Genomic DNA, 26,940 nt, shown 5'->3' on the forward strand with positions numbered 1-26,940 from the left:
AAGTGTGCATAAGAAAACCAACAAAATGGTCAGAGTCTGGTACTTCTCTTGCTACAAATAATTTAACACTGTCAGATAACACAAAACACATACTTTTAAGCTAACATGAAAACTGTAACATGACTTTTGTAACTCTTGTCCATAGGCATTTCAGCATACATATTACCTATCTTAACAGATCTGTTTGTCCCCTCAAATAGAAATGAATCAAGGCTAGAATCAAAACTGATTTATTTGTGTCACAACCTAAGCAATTGGGTTTTCCCCCTCATACCAACTTCGTTTTTCTTCTTAACAGCAAAATAGCATAGAAGGAAAGAGAAACGTTAGATAAGAATCAGAGGACTGACATCAGAGATTAAAAGAACGTAGATGTTAAAGAAGACAAGTATTCAACAAGCTATATACTCTAATTTTCAGCTGCTAAAAAAATTCAGCAGTGTATTCAAAAAAGTCAGGTCAATCTGTGCAATGTGAAGTTCAATCCATTCTTCCATTTTTACTGCTGGAAATTACAAAAAAGTAACGTTTTAAAAAAAAAATTCCAAAATCTTGAAAATTAGAAGGTGTTTTAAAAAATAATGATAAAGTAGAATATTAGATGAGTTTTCTCAGTTGCCATTTGGAAAAGATCACACACAAAATTTAAATATGGTACGAACTATTCCACATGAACACTATCATCAAGAACTTGGCATAGCAAAAAAAACAAAAACAAAAAAAAACAAACACACCCCACCACATAAATACACAAAACAGATCTGAAATACAGATTTCAGAGTGGTAACCGTGTTATTCTGTATCAGCAAAAACAATCAGGAGTCCTTGTGGCACCTTAGAGACTAACAAATTTATTTGGGCATAAGCTTTCTTGCCCTAAAACCCACTTCATCAGATGCATGGAGTAAAAAATACAGTAAGCAGTATATATATTACAGCACATGAAAAGATGGGAGTTGCCTTACTAATGGGGGGGGGGTCAGTCCTAACGAGGCCAATTCAATCAAGGTGGAAGTGGCCTATTCTTAACAGTTGATAAGAAGGTGTGAGTATCAGAGAGAAAATTACTTTTTGTAATAGATCTGAAATAGAATCCCACAGACAAACTTCCCCAAATTTTGAGGAACTTCAGCTCTATATCTAGGTCCAGACTTCACATCTCCAGATTCTTTATAATGAACTGAAACAAGACCACTAAATCACATATTAACAGCTTTTTACTTTAGGGAAGTTTGGATTGAACGCTGACTACAGATTAGAGTTTTACACCTAGAAAATGTGTTTCTATTCCAAGCACATTTCATAAAGGAAGTTTGATACTTGTGTACTGAAGTTGATTTTCAGTTACATGAATGAAAGGAGGATCTGAAACCAATCCCACATTCCGTTCCTACAGTATAAAAAAACCACCAAAAATGAAATTCACATTTGAGGATGTGTATCTGTAGGTATGCCCAAATGTATGTGTAAAACCATTCTTCTCCACACACTTGGCTCAAATGTAGTATGCCAAGTGTGTGGAGAAGAATGGTTTTACATATAGTTTTACAAAGTATAGCAATGCAAAATGCCTTTTTAAAAATGAATCAACTGGATAGAAAATCCATAAGGGTAGATAACTATTTTTAAAGGATTATCCATGAAGGTAGATATTCCCAGTAGTAATATAATACTTTGTACTTAATGGCTTGCAGACAACCACTTTACAAACAAACATAAGTGGGTTATACCTCAACACCTCTTCAAAGAAAGGAAGTATAAGGACAGCGTTTTACAGATGGGAAACTGAAGCAAAGGTTAAATGAACTGCGACAGTTACACAGGAAATCCATGGCAGAGTCAGAAAGAGAACACCTAGATCACTTAACTCATTGCTTAACTCATTTTTCACAAGATAAACCCTTTCCATAAACTTGCCATATTAATAGCAATCCCTGCTGAAAGATCTCACCCAATGAATTTGTGTAGGGGGCTTTAAAAACCAAATGTTTGCTTATAGTGCTTAATTTTACTATAGGATGAGCAGCCAATCATGGTTTTGCTATTAGATTGTTTCCCCCTTCTCCTGCCAAGACAATGCTGCCTCTAATGAAATTAAAAATTATCCATCATTTATTCAACAACAGAACATGAAACCTGATACCATTCCCAAATGTCACACTAGAATTCAATCCATCACAGTAAGTGTACAATTTTTTACTACCTTATCTGAAGGAAACCTATTTTAAAAAGAAATGCAGAAATCATTATAAAGTGAAGAAACTCCAAATGGCACAATCGTTAAAAGTATGCCCCTTTTAACCTCAGTGTTCTTTTGAAACAGAACAGGCTTTACTGAAAAGCATAACGCAAATTACCTTGAAAATATACTCATATACAGCATGACCTAATGGCAAGGAAGTCCAGCCAGCCACATTAAAATAAACAAAAAACTTTTCAGCCCACAAAATCTCATATACAGAAGCAGAGCTACCAAACTGATTGTAAAATATATGTCTGAAAAGGATATTTTGCCACAATTGAAGATGAAATAGTATGAATCTAAGCTCTTGACAGATGCCTAGCAATTTTTCATTTTTTCTAGCTACGCGTTTTTGCCTTTATCTACACTAGCCAAAAGGAGTCCGGCTTTTTATCTGAAAGACAACCACTTAGTACAGTGACATCTGTGTTGGCTGAGGAAAAAAACAAAATGTCTACCCTATACATTGAATACTTACATCTCTAGAAGCTGCTATCTGATTAATGTACTCTCCATCAGTGAACAGGATATTCTGCCCTTCAGTGTTGCAATCTGTGTAGGAAGGAAAAAATGAAGTATTCTGCATTAATTCACCTCAATTAAAGACATTCTACTCCGTATCTTTGCCAAAGCACTATCACTGGTGTTAAAGGAGGTTGCCCAAAAAGCAACCAAATTTAAAAGTCCATTTTTGCAGAACGCAAACTAGAGTTTTCACATGTTCTTCTTTACTAGGATTTTTCTTTCCAAAAAATTTTCTTTTCATGTTTTAATAATGAATATGCACCAAAACTTCCAAAAAAATGCAATGTTTACCATCTATCTTCTTTTATAATTATTAAAACCATACAGCATCTGGAGCAAAGGGGGTTTCCACAATACTAAATGCTTAGCATAATAGCAGTACATATGTGATGGGTAACCCAGACTACTAAAAACAAGCTTAAAATCTAACAAGATGTCTGTTAGTGATATAAACTTGCAATTTTAAGTAAAAACATTTTATTGGAGCCAGTAGCTTTAAGGAGAAGGCCACCCAATGAGCTAGTTCTTTTTTATTCAGTATTGGTAGCACAATCATTATTAAGGTTGCCTGACACTTCCCATTGTAATACCCTGCTTTTAGTTGTTTATATCTTGGTCAGTCTTTACCCATCTGATCTGAAATTTTTTATGTCAAGTGTTTCCCTCAGGCTGTGATTGTAAAGTCACCTTGTCCTTGGAGAATTGTGTGTAAGGAGGCTCTGCCATCAGAGCCTGCAACTCACACAAACTCCTTGTGGATGTTAACACTATCAGGTATGCAGTTTTCTGACACAAAACCAGAAAGGGACAGGATTCCAGGGGATCTAACAGAGGTCCGATTAAAGCTACTAGGACCATGGTAGGGTCCCACAGAGGAACTGGCTCTCGGACAGGAGGATGGAGATGAAGAAGCCCTTTTAAGAATCTTCCTACCATGGTATTAGAGAAGACTGATCTTCCCTGAATGGGAGTAGAAACGCGTATATCACTGTGCAATCCACTGTCAGTGAGCCAAATGCCAGTCCCAACAACTAACTGCAGCAAGTACTCCAAGATGTTCTGGATAGAAACCACGTCAGCTGAACTCCAAGGGCCAATGACCACACTGAAAATTGCTTCCATTTCGCTGAATAGGCCATTTTGGTAGAGGGTTTTCTATTGTTGGGTAGGACCTGCTAAACAGCTACCAACCACCGCTCTTCCTTCTCATTTAGCGATGAAGTAGCCACGCCGTCAGTTGCAGGGAGCTGAGGATGAGATCCAACGTATGGCCATAATACTTAGTAACTAGGTCGGGATGGAGAGGAAGTGGTATGGACAGCTGAACTGATAGCGCAAGAAGGTCAGGGAACCAGCACTCCTCAGCCACAACAGGGCAGTGAGAAAAAACTTGTCTCAACCCACCTTCAGCTTGAGGATGACCTGTGGGATGATCAGGATCGGGTCAAAAGCGTAGAGGAGAGCTGACTGCCAGCTGAGATGGAAAGCATTGGACAGGGAGCCTGAACAGAGCACCCTTCAAGAGCAGAAGAGATGACATTTCCTGTTGTCCCTCATAGCAAACAGATCAATTGTTGGGATGCCCAAAGCTACAAAGATGACCCAGAGAACACTAGTCTTCAGAGACCACTTTCTGACTCAGGGAAAAATTCCTGCTGAGGTGCTCTGAGAGATGATTCTGGACCTTAGACAAATGATTGGCTAATGTTCTCCTCAATGCAGAACTATCACAACATGACTGCCTCTTGGCAAAGCATCTAGGAGTATGCTCCCTGTTCCTTGTTCACATACACTGCGGTGAAATTGTCGGTAAGTATGTGAACCACTGAGACCCTGATACAGTCCAGTAAAGTGTGCCATGCATTGTAGATGGCCTGAAGCTCCAGCATGTTGATATGCAGAGAGGACTCTTGCTCAACCACAGATCTTGAACTTGCAGTGACCTCAGGTCCCTGACCCATCAGGGGGGCGTTGGTGACAACAGACCTGGTTGATAAGGGCCAGACAAAGGGAACACCCTGGCAAATATTCTCTGGAAGCGTCCACCACTGCAAGGAGTCCAGGACCAGTTGAGGAAGGCAGGCCAACCCGTCCAGGGGTGAAGAGTCAGATGATAAACCATCCTGAGCCACATTTGGACAGGGTGAACACAATCTTGCAAGCTAGACCACCTGCATGCAAGCAGACATGCAACCCAGGAGCACAGCTGAACTGTATGGGAAGGCTGAGACTGCAGACTGATTCAAAGGTGATGAATCAACAGAAAACGGTCAGTCGGTTGGCAGAAATGCTCTCAAACTCAGAGTCTATTCCGGCCCCAATGAACTTGATTATCTGAGTGGGAACCAAAGTTGATTTCCTGATGTTTAGGATGAGACCCAGAAGGTCGAGCAAGCACAGCATAGTGGCGACATGAGAAAGCTTCCTTTCTGGACCTACCCCACAGTAACCAATCGTACAGATATGGATTCTTTTCTTCCTAAGATATGCTGTCATGACAACCATGCATTTGGTAGAAGGGGCAGAAGATAGGCCAAATGGAAGCACCATATACTGAAAATGGAGCTCTACTACAATAAAAATCGAAGGAATTTTCTATGGCCTGAAAGAAGGCATCCCGAAAGTCCTGGACAGCAAACCAGTCATTCGGAGACAACACGGGGAGGACAGTTGATAGAATGAGTCTTCAGAATCTCAGATATGATACATTTGTTGAGGCAGCGAAGATCGAGTATGGGTCTAACCCCTCCTCCCTTGCATTTGGGAACCACAAAGTACTGGAAATAGACGCCATGACCTCAGTGTCCCAAAAGAACCTCCTCCACCGCTCTCAAAGCCAGCAGAGAGCAAACCTGCTTGACAAGCAGTATCTTGTGAGAGGGTCCATGAAAGATGGGTGGAGAGGGATAGACAGGAACTAGATGGCATAGCAGTCTGCTGGTGCTTAGGACCCTGCTGTCAGTGACGACAGAGCCCCAAGCATTGTGGAAGCACAACAGCTAACTGGAACACTTCTCTGAACCAAGCATTCAATATGGACACTTGGGAGGTGCCAGGGGAGGGTGTGTAGACTGGATGAACAACAGACCAGACTGCCTCCTCCTATGGGCATTGGTGGCCAGTAGGTGCCAGGCCCAAGGTCCCCATCCCAACCCTGAGACAAGCACTAGTCCTGGTATCCATAGTGTTCCATGAATGGCCCCCGATGTGGCTCAAGCGATGGAGAAAGAAAGGAGGAAGATCCTGACTGCGAAGCCGAAGCTTCCAAGGCTTCAGAGGAATAAAAGTGGAGCCAGCCCTAACAGTGTGAACAGTCCAACTCAACCATAGCCCAGAATAAAGAGGGAGCTGGTGCTAATGGTAGAAACAGTACCAGTGGCACCAACTACATCTCCACCATTTCCGGTGCCAGAAGTGGTGTTGACAATGAAGTTGGTAGCAGTACCAAGGTAACTGACAGTGCCAAAGCGGATGGTAGTGAGTGCCACTACAGTAACATCAGCAGCACCAGTCACAGGGTTGCTGAAGATGCTCCCAATGTGAAGGAGGTCCCTTGCGCCAAGCCCAGAACCTACCCTACTTCTACTGACTGTAAAAGGGAAACATCGGGGTAAAGTGCCAACCGACCCAAAGTTTCAGCTACCCAGCCAGCTAACAGGGCTATAAAGCACACAGACCTGTCAAAGTCCTGGTTCAAGGGCGAAGTCTAGACAGATGGGCAATAGCAAATCTCTGCCTAACACGCCACCAGCACAGAAACAGCTGGTGCCAGCATCACTCAAACGGACACCTCAGGGCTAGAACTGGAGTCAATGGCACAGAATCTCTGGCCTCCTTCTGTAGTACCAGAGCAGTTGATGGAACCTGCCTCATCCCACACACCAGCATATCCACACTTCTTCTGGCAGAGGAAGACGAGTCCCCAAGGGAATGAAATGGCCTCAGTCGGTCTTATGTGACCTTTTCCTCAGCGACTAATCCACCTCGTTGGAGAGGCACCAGCTCCAGGATGCAAAGTGGCAGCACTCAGAACCGCAGGATGACAAGGGCCTCGGTGCTAATGTAGGCCTCATGGCCTGTTCGAGCAAGTGCAGCTTCAGACAAAGATCCCTCGCCACTTGAATCCATTTTGTCAACGTTTTGTAAATCAAACGCTGCTCCTCACCATTGGCTTTGCCTAGGCACAGCAAGCACCATGTGTAGCAATCGTTGTTGGGGAATCACTCCCCAACATGACAGACAATGTTTAAAACCTGGTGAGGACATCACTAGGGAAATACTTAAACTACAACTAACACTAAATCTAACACTATACTAAGGGTCTGCGAAAGATTGTTGAACGATAGAATAGTGGATTTCAACCTAGGGTCCGCAGACTATACCTAAGATTTCCAAAGGGGTCCACACCTCCATTTGAAATTTTTTAGGGGTCCAGAAATTAAAAAGGTTGAAAACCACTATCCCAGATTTGCATATTCGGGAGTTTAGTGGCATTCGGTTTTCAATAGTCTCCTTTGGCTCTGGTACATATTTTCACCTACAAGAAATACTTATGGTATAGTGAAAAAGCTTTACAGAAAGAAGCTAAAGGAGCTCAAGCTCAGAGGAGAAAATTAAAAGAAAATATAATCACAGTCTGTAAGTGTTTAGTCAGGGAAAAGATATTGGATACTAGAGGGCTTTTTAATCTAGCAGATGAAGGCATAATAAAGTCCACTTACTTAAGTTCAACCTGGAAATAAATACAAATGTTTAACAGTGAGGGTAAACAAACGCTGGGAGACATTATCAAAGGATGTGTATATTCTACACCACTTGGAGTCTTTATGTCAAGACTGGATGTGTTTCTGAGGCTATGGCAATACTAAAGAGCTTACACTGGTGCAATCGTGCTGCTGTAGTACTGCTATTGCAGACACTCTAAGCAGACAGGAGAGAGCTCTACCATCAACTTAATTACTCCAGCCCCCACAAGTGGCAGCAACTATGTCAGCGAGAGAGCCTATCCCATGGACATTGCACTGTCCACATTAGAATCATAGAATCATAGAATCATAGAATATCAGGGTTGGAAGGGACCCCTGAAGGTCATCTAGTCCAACCCCCTGCTCGAAGCAGGACCAATTCCCAGTTAAATCATCCCAGCCAGGGCTTTGTCAAGCCTGACCTTAAAAACTTCCAAGGAAGGAGATTCCACCACCTCCCTAGGCAACGCATTCCAGTGTTTCACCACCCTCTTAGTGAAAAAGTTTTTCCTAATATCCAATCTAAACCTCCCCCACTGCAACTTGAGGCCATTACTCCTCGTTCTGTCATCTGCTACCATTGAGAACAGTCTAGAGCCATCCTCTTTGGAACCCCCTTTCAGGTAGTTGAAAGCAGCTATCAAATCCCCCCTCATTCTTCTCTTCTGCAGGCTAAACAATCCCAGCTCCCTCAGCCTCTCCTCATAAGTCATGTGTTCCAGACCCCTAATCATTTTTGTTGCCCTTTGCTGTACTCTCTCCAATTTTTCCACATCCTTCTTGTAGTGTGGGGCCCAAAACTGGACACAGTACTCCAGATGAGGCCTCACCAATGTTGAATAGAGGGGGACGATCACGTCCCTCGATCTGCTCGCTATGCCCCTATGTATACATCCCAAAATGCCATTGGCCTTCTTGGCAACAAGGGCACACTGCTGACTCATATCCAGCTTCTCATCCACTGTCACCCCTAGGTCCTTTTCCGCAGAACTGCTGCCTAGCCATTCGGTCCCTAGTCTGTAGCGGTGCATTGGATTCTTCCGTCCTAAGTGCAGGACCCTGCACTTATCCTTATTGAACCTCATCAGATTTCTTTTGGCCCAATCCTCCAATTTGTCTAGGTCCTTCTGTATCCTATCCCTCCCCTCCAGCGTATCTACCACTCCTCCCAGTTTAGTATCGTCCGCAAATTTGCTGAGAGTGCAATCCACACCATCCTCCAGATCATTTATGAAGATATTGAACAAAACCGGCCCCAGGACCGACCCTTGGGGCACTCCACTTGACACCAGCTGCCAACTAGACATGGAGCCATTGATCACTACCCGTTGAGCCCGACAATCTAGCCAGCTTTCTACCCACCCTATAGTGCATTCATCCAGCCCATACTTCCTTTAACTTGCTGACAAGAATACTGTGGGAGACCGTGTCAAAAGCTTTGCTAAAGTCAAGAAACAATACATCCACTGCTTTCCCTTCATCCACAGAACCAGTAATCTCATGATAAAAGGCGATTAGATTAGTCAGGCATGACCTTCCCTTGGTGAATCCATGCTGGCTGTTCCTGATCACTTTCCTCTCATGCAAGTACTTCAAGATTGATTCTTTGAGGACCTGCTCCATGATTTTTCCAGGGACTGAGGTGAGGCTGACTGGCCTGTAGTTCCCAGGATCCTCCTTCTTCCCTTTTTTAAAGATTGGCACTACATTAGCCTTTTTCCAGTCATCCGGGACTTCCCCGGTTCGCCACGAGTTTTCAAAGATAATGGCCAATGGCTCTGCAATCACAGCCGCCAATTCCTTCAGCACTCTCGGATGCAACTCGTCCGGCCCCATGGACTTGTGCACGTCCAGCTTTTCTAAATAGTCCCTAACCACCTCTATCTCCACAGAGGGCTGGCCATCTCTTCCCCATTTTGTGATGCCCAGCGTAGCAGTCTGGGAGCTGACCTTGTTAGTGAAAACAGAGGCAAAAAAAGCATTGAGTACATTAGCTTTTTCCACATCCTCTGTCACTAGGTTGCCTCCCTCATTCAGTAAGGGGCCCACACTTTCCTTGGCTTTCTTCTTGTTGCCAACATACCTGAAGAAACCCTTCTTGTTACTCTTGACATCTCTCGCTAGCTGCAGCTCCAGGTGCGATTTGGCCCTCCTGATTTCATTCCTACATGCCCGAGCAATATTTTTATACTCTTCCCTGGTAATATGTCCAACCTTCCACTTCTTGTAAGCTTCTTTTTTATGTTTAAGATCCGCTAGGATTTCACCGTTAAGCCAAGCCGGTCGCCTGCCATATTTACTATTCTTTCGACTCATCGGGATGGTTTGTCCCTGTAACCTCAACAGGGATTCCTTGAAATACAGCCAGCTCTCCTGGACTCCTTTCCCCTTCAAGTTAGTCCCCCAGGGGATCCTGGCCATCCGTTCCCTGAGGGAGTCGAAGTCTGCTTTCCTGAAGTCCAGGGTCCGTATCCTGCTGCTTACCTTTCTTCCCTGCGTCAGGATCCTGAACTCAACCAACTCATGGTCACTGCCTCCCAGATTCCCATCCACTTTTGCTTCCCCCACTAATTCTACCCGGTTTGTGAGCAGCAGGTCAAGAAAAGCGCCCCCCCTAGTTGGCTCCTCTAGCACTTGCACCAGGAAATTGTCCCCTACGCTTTCCAAAAACTTCCTGGATTGTCTATGCACCGCAGTATTGCTCTCCCAGCAGATATCAGGAAAATTAAAGTCACCCATGAGAATCAGGGCATGCGATCTAGTAGCTTCCGTGAGCTGCCAGAAGAAAGCCTCATCTACCTCATCCCCCTGGTCCGGTGGTCTATAGCAGACTCCCACCACTACATCACTCTTGTTGCACACACTTCTAAACTTAATCCAGAGACACTCAGGTTTTTCTACAGTTTCGTACCGGAGCTCTGAGCAGTCATACTGCTCCCTTACATACAGTGCTACTCCCCCACCTTTTCTGCCCTGCCTGTCCTTCCTGAACAGTTTATAACCATCCATGACAGTACTCCAGTCATGTGAGTTATCCCACCAAGTCTCTGTGATTCCAATCACATCATAGTTCCTTGACATTACCAGGACCTCCAGTTCTCCCTGCTTGTTTCCAAGGCTTTGTGCATTTGTATATAAGCACTTGAGATAACCTGTTGATCGCCCCTCATTCCCAGTATGAGGCAGGAGCCCTCCCCTCACAGACATTTCTGCCTGTGCTTCCTCCCGGTATCCCTCTTTCCCACTTACCTCAGGGCTTTGGTCTCCTTCCCCCGGTGAACCTAGTTTAAAGCCCTAACATTGGCAGTTAGGTCGGTGTAACTTACATCATTCAGGGGAGTGGATTATTCAGACCTCTGAGCAACAATACTTATACCAACGTAAGCTGTAGTTTGTACACAGCCTTAAGAGTTATGCTCTAATTTCACCAAGCTGTGGAATAGATGTAGGAATGTCTGGGTGAAATATTGTGGCCAAAGTTATCTAGAGGTCAGACTTGGTGACAACACTTCTTTCTGACCCTAAAATCTATGAATTACTTCTCTAGCAGAGCCCCTATCTGTTGATCTTCAGGGTATGGTGTCCCTTAAGTATTCCCACCACTCTTGGTAACGTCTAGAATTTCCTACCTGGCAAAGCAACTGTACCATCTTGTTCCAAGGTTTCAGGATTTATTCTTATGGCTGTCATACTGTGATTGTTCACATCTCTATACAACAAATAACTCTGGTAAATGAAAAAGAAAAAGACATTAGAATGAAAGTATAATCTTCATAAACACTTTTAAAGGGATATTGTCAAACTGATAATCATTTACTTTTTTCCCCATTAGCTATTTGTTTTCAAAATCAGATTTTTCTCATCTTCAGGTCCACACCTTATTCTCTATGCTAATTCTAATACAAAATGAAAGTTGAATGCACTCTGGAATTCCTACTTCCTTGTGCACCAGAATGGTGACATTGTGCTTATACACTGCTCTGGAAGCCACTTGCTCCCTCTCCAGGATTCTCTTCATAGGAATAAGATGCAATTACAATAGCAACTGTTCGAATCTGTGTATTAGAGACATGAATGTAGATCAATGTATTAAAAGGTTAATGGAATTTTTGAGTGTTGTTTACTGTTATGTATTCCTATTTATACCAGTGTCACCTACTAAGTAAAAATAGCTTTACAGAAAACAAGATCCAGTGTATTTCTTTTGTCCCCAAGCACTACAGTGAAGATATCTCCAAAAGACACAGCAATTCTGATAACATCAACCCCAACACACATAGTTACACCCAATAGTTTGCTGTAACATTCCTCCTCTCCCTTCAACCTTTGCAGGCTGCATGAGGGACATGCTTCAGAACTACAGATTTCATCCTCCATGGCTTCCCCAAGAACAGCATCTCTTCACCTCCTGGAGAAGCCCTGTACATAGCAGTAACCCAAGTATAGAATACTCCTGCGGAGTGCCCATGGACCATCCTGTAAACATATGTACTCTCCCAGGCTGAATCACAAGTTTCTTCAGATGCCAATCAGGGAGGTTTGAGTAGTACAAATATCAAATATAGACAAGAGTGTCTATGAAAAAGTAATTTAGAAATAGTGAGATTGTGTGGACCACATTACTCGGCAATAGACAGAAAAATGCTACAGATGGAACACATATTCCTGCATTGATATTTTGTGTTAATACATATTTTGATAATATATTTGTTAAAATGTTAAACAAAAAATGATGTACTGTACAAATGGAACAAATGGAACACTATAGTATATATTTTCAAAAGAAGTATTTAATTTCAAAGATAAAAGACTGAGTAAGTCAGCAGTTTCACAAAGCGATTAAATGATGCTCAAAAAGCACTGGATTATTTGAGCGCAAAATGATTTAAGATGTAATAAATCTTGCTAAGAAAATAGCTCAAAAATAAAGAAAGTAGTAAAACAGTACTGAAAGAAAACCTACTGGTAACTAAACATGCCATTCATGGTTATGTTAGAAACAGTAATTGAGCTTTCCAATACAATAGTCTAAAACAGTGTTGTACTGCTTTATAACCACAAAGTCATATTTTTAATACTTGTTGGCTTGATTGCCTAAAAGGGAAATACAAAATTTATTACGTCTTATTACAGAATTCAGAAACAAAATAGTGCAAGATCTTCAAATTTTAGAGATAATATTGCAATATAGTCTGGCTACAGCAGATACTGCATTATCCCTTTTTTAGTCTGCCAGCATAAAAAAAAAAAAAAAGAAAAACAAAAAGAGGTCCCTCCCCTATCCACAACAGAATTTTTAACTGCACTGGACTGGCTTTATTATTTTACAGCCAGATAGAAAGGAATGATGTAATACTTGTATAAAGCTGTCCTAAACTGTGCTACATTTGAATTAAATATTAAGTTAATTCTTTTATGTTTTTTGTTTTATGTATTCTCCTACCTGAGCATACCCTAACCAAGACTTTTTTTCTTTTCTGTTTTTGATGCGGGATGTAGAATTGTATATATGACCCTGTAAGGTAACAAAAAAGTTAGTTTGACAATTGTTAGAATGACAGTTTTATAGTTAATCTTTTATCATCTAGAAACATTATCTTCTACAGCAATGAGAAATGAACAGAACAAGAAATGAGAAGCTGGTGAACAAACACTACAAGAATTTTAAAATCAATATATTTAAAAAATAATTATCAGTATTACTAAGTTACAAGACAATCTAAAAGTCAAGCAAGACATCATAAAATGTCATTTAAATTAAAATTTTTACAACTGATATCATGAGTTTTCAGGAGTCACATTACCCTCACTGTCCCACTGTAGCCAGAGCCGATTTTGTAAAGTCCATCTTTGCATAAAAGGTACAGGAAGAAACCATCATTCTGAAGTAGACAATGATCATCTTCATCTACAGAAATTTCTTTCAATGGCCATTTGTGCATCAGGGCTGCTTTCTTTATCCCATTACTGAACCAGTCCTGGATTTGGATTTTGCCCACCAGAACTGCCTGAACACTCCGCTGAAGAGAGTTTAAAATAGTTGGCACCTAAATGGTAAAGAAAACCCGAAGAGATGGTACAAAACATTACAACTTAAGCAACATACAGAGGTGAAAATAAAGCTTTAGTCACTAATCCCGGCTCTGAAAAAGTTAGAGACACGATGTGGGTGAGGTAATATATTTTATTGTAACAACTTCAGTTGGTGAGAGACACAAGTTGGTCCAATAAGAGATATTACCTCACCTACCTTCCCTCCCTAATATCCTTGGACCAACACACCTACAACTACACTGCATCTCTGAAAAAGCTGTTTTACTAAAATGTAAGCCTTAATTTATGCTTTCATTCTTACTAATGAGAATTACATGAAAAGAGGTAAGATTTACTTCCTACAAACTCCAACTGATTCATTCCATAATATGCATGGCAATCCAAAATGGATCTCCTCTTCTCTATCTCAAAACTGATTTCAAGAGTGAATGAAGCCAGTAAATTTGAATGTATTTCTGTTGGGGCTATCAATTAATCAAAGTTAACTCATGCAATTAACTCAAAAAAATTATTCGCGATTAATAGCAGTTTTAATTGCACTGTTAAACAGAATGCCAATTGAAATTTATTAAACATTTTGGATGTTTTTCTGCATTTTCATATATATTGTAATCTGTGTTGTAATTGAAATCGAAGTGTACATTACAAATATTTTCACTGTAAAAATTATAAACAAAAGATAGTATTTCTCAATTCACCTCATACAAGTACTGTAGTGCAACCTGTCATGAAAATGCAACTTAAAAATTGTAAATTTTTTTTTTGTTACATAACTTCCCTCAAAAACAAAACAATGTAAAACTTCAGAGCCTACAAGTCCACTCCCTCCTACTTCTTGTTCAGCCAATCACTAAGACAAACAACTTTGTTTACATTTATAGGAGATAAAGCTGCCCTCTCCTTATTTACAGTGTCACCAGGAAGTGAGAACAGGCATTTGCAGGGTACTTTTGTAGACGGCACTGCAAGGTATTTACATGCCAGATATGCTAAACATTCGTGTGCCCCTTCATGCTTCGGCCACCATTCCAGAGGACATGCTTCCATGCTGATGACGCTTGTTAAAAAAATAATGCGTTAATTAAATTTGAGACTGAACTCCTTGGGGGAGAATTGTATGTCCCCTGCTCTGTTTTACCCTAATTCTGCCATATATTTCATGTTATAGCAGTCTCGGATGATGCCCCAGCACATGTTGTTCATTTTAAGAACACTTTCACTGCACATTTCACAAAACAAAGAAGGTACCAATGTGACATTTCTAAAGATAGCTACAGCACTTGACATAAGGTTTAAGAACCTGAAGTGCCTTCCAAAATCTGAGAGGGACGCAGTGTGGAGCATGCTTTCAGAAGTCTTAAAAGGACAACACTCCGATGCAGAAACTACAAAACCTGAACCACCAAAAAAGAAAATCAACCTGCTGGTTGCATCTGACTCAGATAATAAAAATCAACATGTGTTGGTCTGCACTGCTTTGGATTTTCATAGAGCAGAACCCGTTGTCAGAATGGACGCATGTCCTCTAGAATGGTGGTTGAAGCATGAAGGGACATACGAATCTTCAGCACATCTGGCATGTAAATATCTTGCGATGCCAGCTACAACAGTGCTATGCAAATATCGGTTCTCACTCTCAGGTGACACTGTAAACAAGAAGCTGGCAACATTTTCTCCTGCACATGTAAACAAACTTGTTTGTTTGAGCGTTTGGCTGAACAAGAAGTAAGACTGAATGGACTTGTGGGCTCTAAAATTTTACATCGTTTTATTTTTGAATGCAGTTTTATTTTTACATAATTCTACATTTGTAAGGTCAACTTTCTGAATAAAGAGATTGCACTACAGTACTTGTATTAGGTGAACTGAAAAATACTATTTTTTTTTACAGTGCAAATACTTGCAAACAAAAATAAATATAAAGTGAGCACTGTACACTTTGTATTCTGTGTTGTAATTGAAATCAATATATTTGAAAACAAAGAAAACATCCAAAAATATTTATAATAAATTTTAATTGGTATTCTATTATTGTTTAACAGTGCGATTAAAACTCTACTTACCCGTGAATAATTTTTTTAATAGCACGATTAATTGCAATTAATATTTTTAATTGCTTGACAGCCCTAATTTCTGTATTAGAATGTTTCCAGAACTCATGCATATGACCAACCAAAATTCTACATGTAGAACAGGTTTAGTACAACACCTGAATAGTCTGACAAGCATGACTGCCATTATTGGTGAGAATAGCAGAGACTGCCTGCAGTGTTCTTCCTGTTTCTCCCCAGGCAGCTACCAAACTGAACAGGCAAGCGCAGGAAAGTGCCGTCAAGGATTGTCCAGTACTATCATTCACTGCAGTGCTACGAACAGTTATTTCCAGAAGAAGCTGGAAGAGAGACTCTGTGAATAAAATATAACAATTACATAGGTATAACAAATCACCAAATCATACTAAACAGTTTTCCAATGAAGTAAAATCAGTTAACTTAAAATTTAAAAAAGATACAATATACGCATCACGCCCCTGCAAATTCTGAGTTTTTATCCTATATAAAGTTATTTAACTAAAAATTGTTTACTCATCTGCATTTCATATCAAATTAATTAAAAATTACCTGATTAAACCAACACACACACAAGCTTCATCTCACATGCCTTATCACCCAAATTTAATACCAAAACCTCTGTCACGTTCAAATCCTTTTCAGTTATAACATTTACACATTATGTACACATTAATTCCTCACAATGACACTTCAATGCACAGACTTAACTCTGACTTCAGGTAGCTTAATCTAATTACATACATATGTCTGGCACTAAGTAATATATAAACCTCTTTGCTATCTCTGCCTCCCACAACCCAACAAATAGTTCTCCCTTTCAGAGGACTGGAAAAAATGGTTACCTACCTTTCATAACTGTTCTTCTTAAGACATGTTGCTCATGTCCATTCCATTCTAGGTCTGTCCGCGCCCACGTGCAGAGTCAGAGATTTTTGCCTTAGCAGTACCCGTAGGGTCAGCTGTGGTGCCCTCTACAGCGTCGCGCTCATGCGGCAGTATGTCAGGCACTGCTGACCCCATGCCCCTCTCAGTTCCTTCTTGCCAGCAATTCTGACAGAGGAGTAGGAGGGCAAGTAATGGAATGGACATGAGCAACACACCTGGGAGAATTACAGTTACGAAAAAGTAAGTAAAGTTTTTTCTTCTTCAAGGGCTTGCTAACGTCGATTCCATTCTAGGTGACTCACAAGCAGTATCCTCGGAGGCGGGCTCGCAGATCAGTCTTGCAGCACGACTCTGCCAAAGGCTGTGTCATCTCGAGCTTGCTGGGTAAGTGCATAATGCGATGCAAATGTGTGGACAGATGACCAGGTAGCAGCTAGACAGATTTCTTGGTTCAGCACTTATGCCAGGAAGGTTGCTGCGCTCTAGTCGAGTGAGCCGTCACGATACTCATAATAGGCACCTTCGCCAGCTCATAACACTAGCGGATGCAGGCCGTGATCCAAGACGAGATTCTCTGGGAAGACAGTGGGCAACCCTTCATTCTGTCTGCAACAGTAACGAATGACTGCATTGACTTACGGAACAATCTTGTTCTATCTATGTAGAAGGCCAGTGCCAGTCTGACAACCGGGATATGGAGCCTGCGTTCCTTGTCCGTGGTATAAGGCTTAGGACAGAAAACTGGTAAGTAAATGTTTTGACCAGTGTGAAACTGGGAGACGACCTTGGGCAGAAAACCCAGGTGTGGACACAACTGGACCCTGTCCTCATAAAAGTCAGTATAAGGCAGCTTTGACATGAGTGCCCCGATCTCAGACATCCTGCGGGCTGAAGTTATAGCGACCAAGAATGAAACCTTCCAAGAAAGAAGCAGGAGAGAGCAGGAAGCCATGGGTTCGACCGGGGAGGGGAGAGAGAGGGGGGAGGAGAATATGAGCCTTGACAGTACCAGATTCAAGTCCCTAAGGGGAACTGGGTCTCAGTCATACAGGTAGAGAGCTCCAGACCTTTCAAGAATCACGCCATCATGGGATGGGCGAAGACCATCCTGCCTTAAAACAGAGGATAGAGTGCCACCAGGTGTACCGTGACTGAAGAAAGCAACAGGCCCTGGAGCTTAAGGTGCAGCAAATAGTCTAGGATGACCTGTAGCGGGGCCTCTTCAGCATGAATGTGTCGAGCCGACGCCCAGCACATGAACCACTTTCACTTTGCCACGTAGGTAGCCCTGGTAGACAGTTTTCTGCTGTCCAGCAGGACCTGTTGGACAGCAGCAGAGCACTCCCGTTTGTGCATACTCAGCCACGCAGTAGCCAAGCGGTCAGATGCAGTGACACCAGGTTCGGATGCAGCAAATTGCCATGGTTCTGAGATATCAGATCCAGCTGAAGAGGCAGCTGCAACAGGGCAGCTGCCAAAAGACTCAGCAGCATGCCGAACCAGTGTTGATGATGCCACACTGGGGCTATGAGGTAACAGTCGCTTTGTTTTGTTTCACCTTGAGGAAGACCCTGTGGATCAATGGCACCGGCGGGAAGGCACACATCAGCACTCCTGACCACGGAATCAAGAAGGTGTCTGACAGGGAGCCTTTGCCCCTGCCCTGCAGAGAACAGAACACATGGCACTTTCTGTTCTGCCTGGACGTGAACATGTCCACCTGGGGAGTCCCCCACCTGCAGAAGATTAGGGACACCAACTCTACGTGGAGTGACTATTCGTGGCGAGATGAGAAGATCTTGCTGAGGCGATCTACCAGGACATACTTGGTTTCAGGCAGGTGGGCAGCTACCAGATGAATGGCACGCTGCCCACAGAACTCCCAGAGGCTGAGCGCCTCCCGACAAAAGGGCCGAAGACCTGGCGCCACTCTGCCTGTTGATGTAATACGCTACGGCAGTATTGTCCGTCAGAACCTGCACCACCTTGCCACTTAGGTGGGACAAGAAAAGCTGACAGGCCAGGCGAACCGCTCTGAGCTCCTTGACGTTGATGTGAAGGGCTAGATCATTTAGTAGCCAGCAGCCCTGGGTGTTGAGCTCACCCAGGTGGGCTCCCCAGCCCAGATTTGACATGTCTGAGACCAGGGTGATCAACGGGGATGGGGTTGCAAAGGGACCTCCTTGCAGCACCAACTTGGGATACAGCCACCAGTCCAGGGACAAGAGGATGTGGCTCAGCACCGTGACCACTTGATCAAGGGCATGCCTGTTGGGGATTTAGACCAAGGCCAGCCATACCTGCAGAGGCCTCAGATGAAGTCAGGTATGGCTGACCATGTACATGCACACAGCCATGTGGCCCACCAGTTGCAGGCACATGTGGGCCGTGGTGAGAGAATGATCTACCACGTAAAGAGCCAGGTCCAACATGGCCTGAAAACATGCTTCCAGAAGGAAATCCCTGGTCCGTGTGGAGTCAAGAACCATTCCAATGAACTCTATGCATTGGACTGGCGTTAAAGTGGACTTTTCTGTGTTTATTAACTGGTCCAGTTTGCTGCAGGTGGACTGCACCAGATCACGGTTCCTTTGCACCTGCTCCGGAGACCTGCCCTTGATGAGCTAGTCGTCAACGTACAAGAAGATCTGGACCCCTCGACATTTCAGGTAAGCCGCCACCAGTGCCACGCATTTCATGAACACACTGGGAGTCAAGGACAGGCCAAAGGTCAGCGCCATGAACTGGAAGTGGCGCCCATCCACTATGAAACACAGGAAACTCCTGAGACCTGGGAATATGGAGACATGAAAATAAGAGTCCTTTAAGTTGAGAGTGGTGTACCTGTCCCCTGGATCCAGGGAAGGGATAATGGAGGCCCGGGAAATCATGCAGAACTTCAACTTCTTGATAGCCTTGTTGAGGCCCCCTCTGGCCTTCAGGATTAGGAAGTAGCAAGAGTAGAATCTACCATGTCCCAAGGAATGTTCTGCACAGGAGCTTCTCAACCTCCTGAACGAGGAGTTGCTCATGAGAAGGGTCCCTGAAGAGGGACAGGGAATTGGGGGGAGGGGGAAAGAAGGGGCAGCCAAAAATTGTAGGGTGTAGCCCCAAGCTACTATGTCCAGGACCCAGCGGTCCAACTTTCCCTACCGTTCGGCCTGGTCGTGGGGTGAGAGGTGATTGAGGAAAAGGAGAACAGGATCCGGTTCGCTGAGTGGGGTGCTGCTCTCGGGCACACCCTCAAAATGACCGCTTCTGTCCCCCTAGATGTTTGGCAAGCCCAGGCTGGGCGGGTGAATGGGAGGAGGAAGGGCGCCAGTGCTTAAACTGACATCCCTTCTTCTTGTAGGGCCTGACGGGGTTGCCCAGGTCTTGGCAGTCGGAAGCGCTTCCTGGCTGACTGTGGCATGTGCATGCCCAACAAGCAAAGGGTAGCTCTAGTATCCTTCAACCCATGCAGCCTGGAGTCCATTTGTTAAGTGAAAAGACCAACTCCGTCAAAGGGAAGGTCTTTAATCAAGGTCTGCCTCTCCTGGGAGAGGCCCACCATTTGCAGCTAGTAGCTGTGCAGCACGACCACCACTGATGCGACCTCCCTAACCAGCGAGTCCGCTGCGTCCCACTCCATCTGAGGAAGCATCTGGCCGCCACAGTACCCTCCTCTACCAGGGTGCCAAACTCCTGGGCCAGACCTTGAGGGAGGGATTCCTGGAACTTTTTGAGACCATCCCAGAGGTTAAAGTTATATTTGCCCAACAGGGCCTGATGGTTTGCCACCTGGAATTGCAGGCTGGCAGTTGAATAAATTTTTCTCCCGAATAAATCAAGCTTCATGGCTTCCTTGTTCTTGGGAGTGGAGGAAGTGGGACCTTATTTGTCCTTCTTGTTGGCCACAGACACGACCAATGAGCTGGGGGAGGGTGGGTATAAAGGTATCTTAAACTTTTGGCGAGAACAAAATGCTTTTTCTCGGCTCGTTTTGAGGTGGGAGGAATGGAGGAAGGGTCTGCCACAGGGCCTTGGGTATCTTGAGAGAGGGGAGGGCAACCTGGGTGGGCGTAGAGGCCAAGAGGACATTTAAGAGGGTGTCCTCCTGCTCTTCCTGCAAGGCTGAGTATCAGAGAATAGGAATAGCTAATGAATCTTAATTCCATCAATTGGTTTTCGTTAAATTAAATGGACCAATAAGGATTAACAACATTGTTGAGGTTCAGTATTTTAAAACTGTCAGGGATGCTCTAGATATACTTAAACCTGCCTCAACATGGGGGTGAACTAGATGACCTTTTGTGGTCCCTTCCAGTCCTCATTTCTATGATTGACCTATCTTTGAGATCTTATAACTTGTATCTGTGTGTAGTTGTGGTGAGACCTTTTAAGATACACAAGTCCAAAAAACAACTCGAGAGAAGAGATTATTAAAGAAGCTAAATTGTAATGTTCGCTGTGCCCAAGTTACAGTATCTTTGATCAAATTTTATTAATAATTCAGCTGTCCCTGAAGAGTTGAGTGTTAAGTTTAGAGACTAAATTCAAATATTAGTGAAGGATTTTACCCTATTTTAAATGTAAACTGTAGCACAGCCTTCACTATAGAGAAACAAAGAATGCCTTCATAAAATGCCATTTGGTATTCTCTTTTTGCCCAGAAATGAGTATTATCTTCTAAATAAATACTTATTAATAATATTCCTAATTTATTTGAAAGACTGATATGTTGAAAATGTGAAGACTCCATGTAAAACTGTAGAGATCCCGCATTAGCTTTTCCATTTATTTGTTGGCTTGTTGGAAGCAGAGATACCAAAAAGCGATTAAAAAACCAAAACATATTATCCTATACATGGCATCATTCATAGCAGAGAATTCCAAAAATATTTTGGAAGTTATTGTATATACATTGTAAACATAGTAATCACAGTAATCACTTTACTCACCACTGAAATCAACCACTCTCAGGTGGAACACAGCAGAAACCTAAAAAATTTAACTTATGTTCTCTTTTAAAACTCACTGTTATGCTTCTGTAGTAACTAATTCTGAATTATATTACAGTTGTCAAGCAAAAGCCATTTTTAAACTTCAAGCATCCAATCTTGGCCCATATTTAAGAAATACTTAGGTACTGATGCCAAAAACCAAGAAAATTAGTTAAAACAAAAAGTCTAATGAGTCAATTTAAATGGCGCCCACCTACATCTTAACCCTTGAAAGCACACATTCATACACTCAGGCCTGTAATCTGGTATCATCTTTGACTCAACCCTCTTACCGGTTTCACATAATCAGGTCTTTTCCATATTTTGCCATTTTTTCTTAAACATCATCTCTAAAATCCAGTCATTCCTCTCTCTCCATACCGATCAAACTTTTGTCCAAGTCCTCATCATTTTATGTCTTGGCTATGGCAACCTACTTTCCCTTAAGTCTATTAAGAATAGGGCTGCTAAAATCTTCTTGGGTCATCACCCCCATCATATCAACCCCTTTTTAAAATGCCTGACCTGGCTCCACATTAAATACAAACTCACTGTCTTTACTTTTAGGACCCTTCATAACTCACCCCTATCCTACTTAACTGGTTTAGTAACTTCCCATTATACTGACTTTGGCATCTGCTCTAGCACAGAGGTGGGCAAACTACGGCCCGCGGGACCTTCCTGCCCGGCCCCTGAGCACGGGCAGTGGGGCTGCAAGTTCCTGCTGCTCTGAGCTGCATGGTGCGGGTGCAGCAGTGGAAGAGTTGGGTAGGGGGTCCCGGGGGGCAGTCAGGTGACAGGGAGCAGTTGGATGGGGTGGAGGTTCTGGGGAGGTCAGGTCGGGGAAGAGGGGTGGTTGGATAGGGCGTGGGAGTCCCCGGGGGCCTGTTGCGGGGCGGAGGGGGGGGGATAGGGGCCAGAGGGCAATCAGGCGACAAGGAGCAGGGGTGGTTGGATGGGTCGGAGGTTCTGAGGGGGACAGTCAGTCAGGGGGTGGAAAGTGGGAGGGGGCGGGAGCCAGGCTATTTGGGGGGCACAGCCTTTCCTACCCGGCCCTCCATATAGTTTCACACCCCAATGTGGCCCTTGGGCCAAAAAGTTTGCCCACCCCTGCTCTAGCAGCTCTTTCCACCCGTCAGCTTCTCTCTTAAACATCTTCATGCTTACTCCCATGCTGCCCCTTATGCACAGGGAGAAAACTCCATGATGGAATCTGAACAGCCACTACCTTATCCTCCTTCACACCCTCCTTAATATTCACCTCTGCCATAATACCTACTAAAAACCTAGCCTGAAGATCATGGCTAGACAGGAGGCAAGTTATAACTGTATCTCCTCTTTCCTTTTCTTCTTCCCTTCCTCCCCACCTGTAACCCCAATTTTAAAAAATTATAAAATGTGTCAATTCTTCACAATAATAATTTGCTTGTATGTTGTATCCACATCCCCTACTCTTTGTCTATGTCTTTAGATTGTAATCCCTTCAGAGCAGGAAATGTCTATTTTTGGTGTTTGTTCAGCACCTGCACAGTAGGTCCTAAGCCTTTGGCACTATAATAGAAATATTTTCTAATAATAACTTTATCTAGACTGAGTTACAGTCATGACAGTCAAAACCAATGAGATTAGAGAATCAGGGTTCGAAGTAAAGGAGCCAGAAATCAAGATCAACCTTTATTGAAGCCAAAAACATCTTGAAATTCACTGAAGGGCACTCTTCACACTTTCAAAAGAGTAAAAATATCTTGTAAGCAAAAGGCACAAAAAGTTGATGAAAAACAGAATCCATCTAGACACACTGCAATTCATGCACAGGTGGATAACCACCACCTTTATCAGTCTTTTCCATACGCAGATCTGAATTCATTCAAGTTCTTATACCACGCTCTTCACCACAGTACCTGAGTGCCTTCCAAAGATGAAATAAAGAAGTGACCAATATTTACCATGTATAGCTCCCTCTCTATTCTTCTTTCCAGACTAATAACGATCAAAGTAACCTGTGGAATCCAAACGTAACTAGGTTGCCTCATCTCAATTTTCTTGACAAACATTGGGTAAAGCTGTTAATGAAGGTCTCCCAAGCAAAGATCTAACCATGGCTTAGATAAGTATGACTTATTCTTCAGTCAGTCAGTCATAGGCCCAAGATCTCTCTACTTGCTTTAACCAAGCATGAAATATATTGGTCCATCTCACAAATGGTTTGCCACAACTATTCAAGCACATACAAATCCCTGACAAAATTAAATAAACCATCTGTATAAGCTTTGTGTTCCTCCCTTCTAACTCTGACCCTATTTCTCAAAGTAGTCATGAAAGCAGCCTAAATAAGATCAATTTTATCTGTAAAATAATTTTAGATGGCAACCTTTTGGGGGAAAAGAACATGTGATTATATGTGTTTGCACACCATATAGAACCATCAATAATGACCATTCCCAAAAGCAACATACAATCTATTGTATAGCTGTGTCCAAAATGTTTTGAATCAACATTTTGTTTCAAAAATTATGTTTCAAGTATACATTCAAAGCATTTCATTTGACCCAAATTAAATTTTTCAGTTTTTGTGAGGGGGGGGGGGAAAAAGGTCAGTTTTGATTCAAAACAAAAATATTTTTTTCAAGGTTTTTCATTTCAGCCACTGAACCGAAAAAATATTATTCACTCGTCTCTAATAAAAACTGCCCAATTGTTCCATTGATCTATGACAGGAAGGATGGTTCAATGGCTAGGGTGCCAGCAAGGCACTTAAGACCCGGGTTCAATTCCCAGCTCTGCAACACAATTCCTGTATAACCTTGGGTCACAGAGACCTTAGTCTCTCTGTGCCTCAGTTCTTCATCTGTAAAATGGAGATAAAGCTGCTCTACCAAACAAGGTATCGTCAAGATAAATGCATTCCGGAGTTCAGATAGGTCACTGATGGAGAATGACAGATTTAAATTTGTAATAATTTATTAATACTATATGTCGGTCTGGTAATTGGGGTGCTTTCTGTAAGACTTGATTGGTTTAACTCAATAAGCGTCTGTCTGAAGAAAAAAAAAGTCCGGAAGGAAAAAATGGCCTAAGATAAGCTGCCCCTCAAACACGGGAGAGAGTTAATGGACAGTGTTAGAACCACTGTCTCTGAGGACTCTAGCTCTATCTCCAGCTAGCCTCTGGAACTGGCTTTGATCAGGAGGATCAGTGATAACTCAGGGCCCCCTCTCTGTGCAACAATGAACTTTGGTTCATATTATGAAGTTATTCTGAAGTTTTCATGATACTGTTGTATCATGGAAAGCCCTGGTATGTGTATCCACAATTGTGGGCAAGACCTGCACCAGGTACACACCAGACTGAGGACATGAAGAGTACTTAACTTTTAAATGACTAGCCAGCAGATTAAGGGAGTTTGCTGGGGGAAGAGACATCCTCTTGTCTGACTGAAGGGGGAGTTCTGAAGCAGTGGAAATATACCAAAAGGCAGAACAAAGAAAGCCACTTGTTGGACAGGGGGCATATAAATATGTAAAGCTTGGAGCAAGACACAGGAACCATTGGGCAGGAGAAAGGAAGGGCACACACCAGCCAAGAATAGAGAAGGCATGCCAGACAGAAAGACTCTGAGGGAAAAGCAATCCAATATGCCGAAGTCCCTTCCTGAACCCTGAACTCTGAAGGAGAGCTAGTGAGAGGCACTGCATTTAGGGTGTTCATTATTTTCTAAATGATCTGTTCTCGTGTTTTATCTGTTAAGTGAAAGAGCAAACAACATTTTTAGACTCCATGCGAAGTGTCTCTATGTTATATGCTTCACTACCACATGCCACCTGAGGAAGTTAAATGATTACCAAGGATGTGAGCTTCCAGGCTGAGTTCCACAAGGGGTGTATTTAGGATACTGAGGTATCTTGAGGGTCAGCACTGGCTGCCTAATGCAGGTGGGCTTAAGTGTCCATTTCAGTGAAGGGGTGGCAGACAGAGCAAGTACCCAGGCAATGTGCCAAAGAGGCCAAGGGAGGAAGTAGTGCTACAGTGCACTGAGATCATGGAGTTTAAACATGCAGAGAACAGCTGCTGGGTCCTCTCACAACAGTCTCAGGGACTGCCAGGAGGAGACGCCCAACTGCATATGTAACAGGGTCAAAGACTGGGAATACAGACGAACAAAAGAACATGGTTAAAAAGGGACCTTCTCTCAAAGATGAGTGGCAGTTGTTCAGGGGAACCATACAAAGACATAAGGACCCCCGGGAGCGTCTGAAGAAGTTAAGCCTGTTAAGGTTACCACCAGGAGGACTTTTAGTTAAGACAGACATGCATGTAGACTGTAATTTTAAAGTCTTTTTTCTCTAGAAGCTTTACTCCTACTGCTAAAATATTTTTGTTGAAAAAAGGCTCTCTGATCAACATACAGTATTGTTCAACACAGATGGACCTACAGAACGAGGATGATTGATACTGTAACCCAAGAAGTAGGAGAAATAAGTCATTCGAAACCAGGATAGGTAAAGGAATGAGCTTTGCCACCTAAGAGGTGCATTCAGAAAGACCACAATGTGAAGAATGATGCAACTAACCCTGTAACCATGATAGGGACCATACAAGTACCTATGTTAGGCATACTTAACAGATGATGCTATGGCACAGACAAAAATATTTTCTTCTATTTGACCATAACTAGGCAGAGGAACATAAAATTCTGATGTAATCAATAAAATTCAGAGCAAACCTATCATTAGTGTACCAGTTTTGTCCCCACTACATAACTGTACACTTGGAAACTTTTAGCACTCACTAACTGGTTCTACCCAGGCCCATTAGTGCGCAACAATTTGGTGCACTTTAGAATTCACACCCTTCTAATGCACATTGCCCGGCCGTGTAGACAAGCCCAAAGAGTATTCATTAACAGTATTAAATATTAGATTAATTATGCCTGGTATATCCAACAACAGATGAGAGACTGGAAGATTAAATGCAACTAAAACAAATCAATTAAATGAAGAGTTGAATAATGAGTCTGGATATAAAAAAAATCTGACAAATTTCTTTCATTCCCCATCCTATTCAGGCGTACCATTGATACAATGGGATTTTCACAATAGTGGAATCTCAAGTGAGAGCCTTCCAAGATCATGTACCAAAGAAAAGTCTGATTTCTGAAACACCACAACATGGAGCACACTTCTATAAAAGGCAGAATCTGCTAGGATTTATGTATCTTATCTGCAGCATCTTGAGAATCTGTGCAGATGATCACATACCCACAATGTAATTTCTGGATTTTTCAGTTAATGAATCAGATGTTAGTCTGGAGTGCAGTGACTTAGTCTATAGGGTTAAAGCCTACATTTCTAGGCTTCTTTGATACATGTCTTCCATCTAATAACTGAAGCTTTTGATTATTTGTCCAACTGCTGTTAACATGTAAATTTAACAGA

General features: G+C 42.6%; 1 protein-coding gene across 13 annotated transcripts in view; it reads right to left on the minus strand.

Moving 5' to 3' along the window:
* MYCBP2 (MYC binding protein 2) overlaps positions 1–26,940 on the minus strand; it is a 426,434-nt gene that overhangs the window by 346,452 nt on the left and 53,042 nt on the right. For all 13 annotated transcript variants that reach the window (XM_077812568.1, XM_077812542.1, XM_077812622.1 and 10 more), the window contains exons 5-9: positions 15,776–15,972; positions 13,317–13,559; positions 12,956–13,027; positions 11,142–11,238; positions 2,721–2,794 (exon numbers count right to left, since the gene is read on the minus strand). In XM_077812568.1, coding sequence (XP_077668694.1) covers positions 2,721–2,794; positions 11,142–11,238; positions 12,956–13,027; positions 13,317–13,559; positions 15,776–15,972 — 683 coding nt within the window. The remainder of the gene's footprint in view (positions 1–2,720; positions 2,795–11,141; positions 11,239–12,955; positions 13,028–13,316; positions 13,560–15,775; positions 15,973–26,940) is intronic.

The sequence above is a fragment of the Eretmochelys imbricata genome, chromosome 1 (assembly GCF_965152235.1).
Source record: "Eretmochelys imbricata isolate rEreImb1 chromosome 1, rEreImb1.hap1, whole genome shotgun sequence".
NCBI classification, from domain to species: Eukaryota; Metazoa; Chordata; order Testudines; family Cheloniidae; genus Eretmochelys; species Eretmochelys imbricata.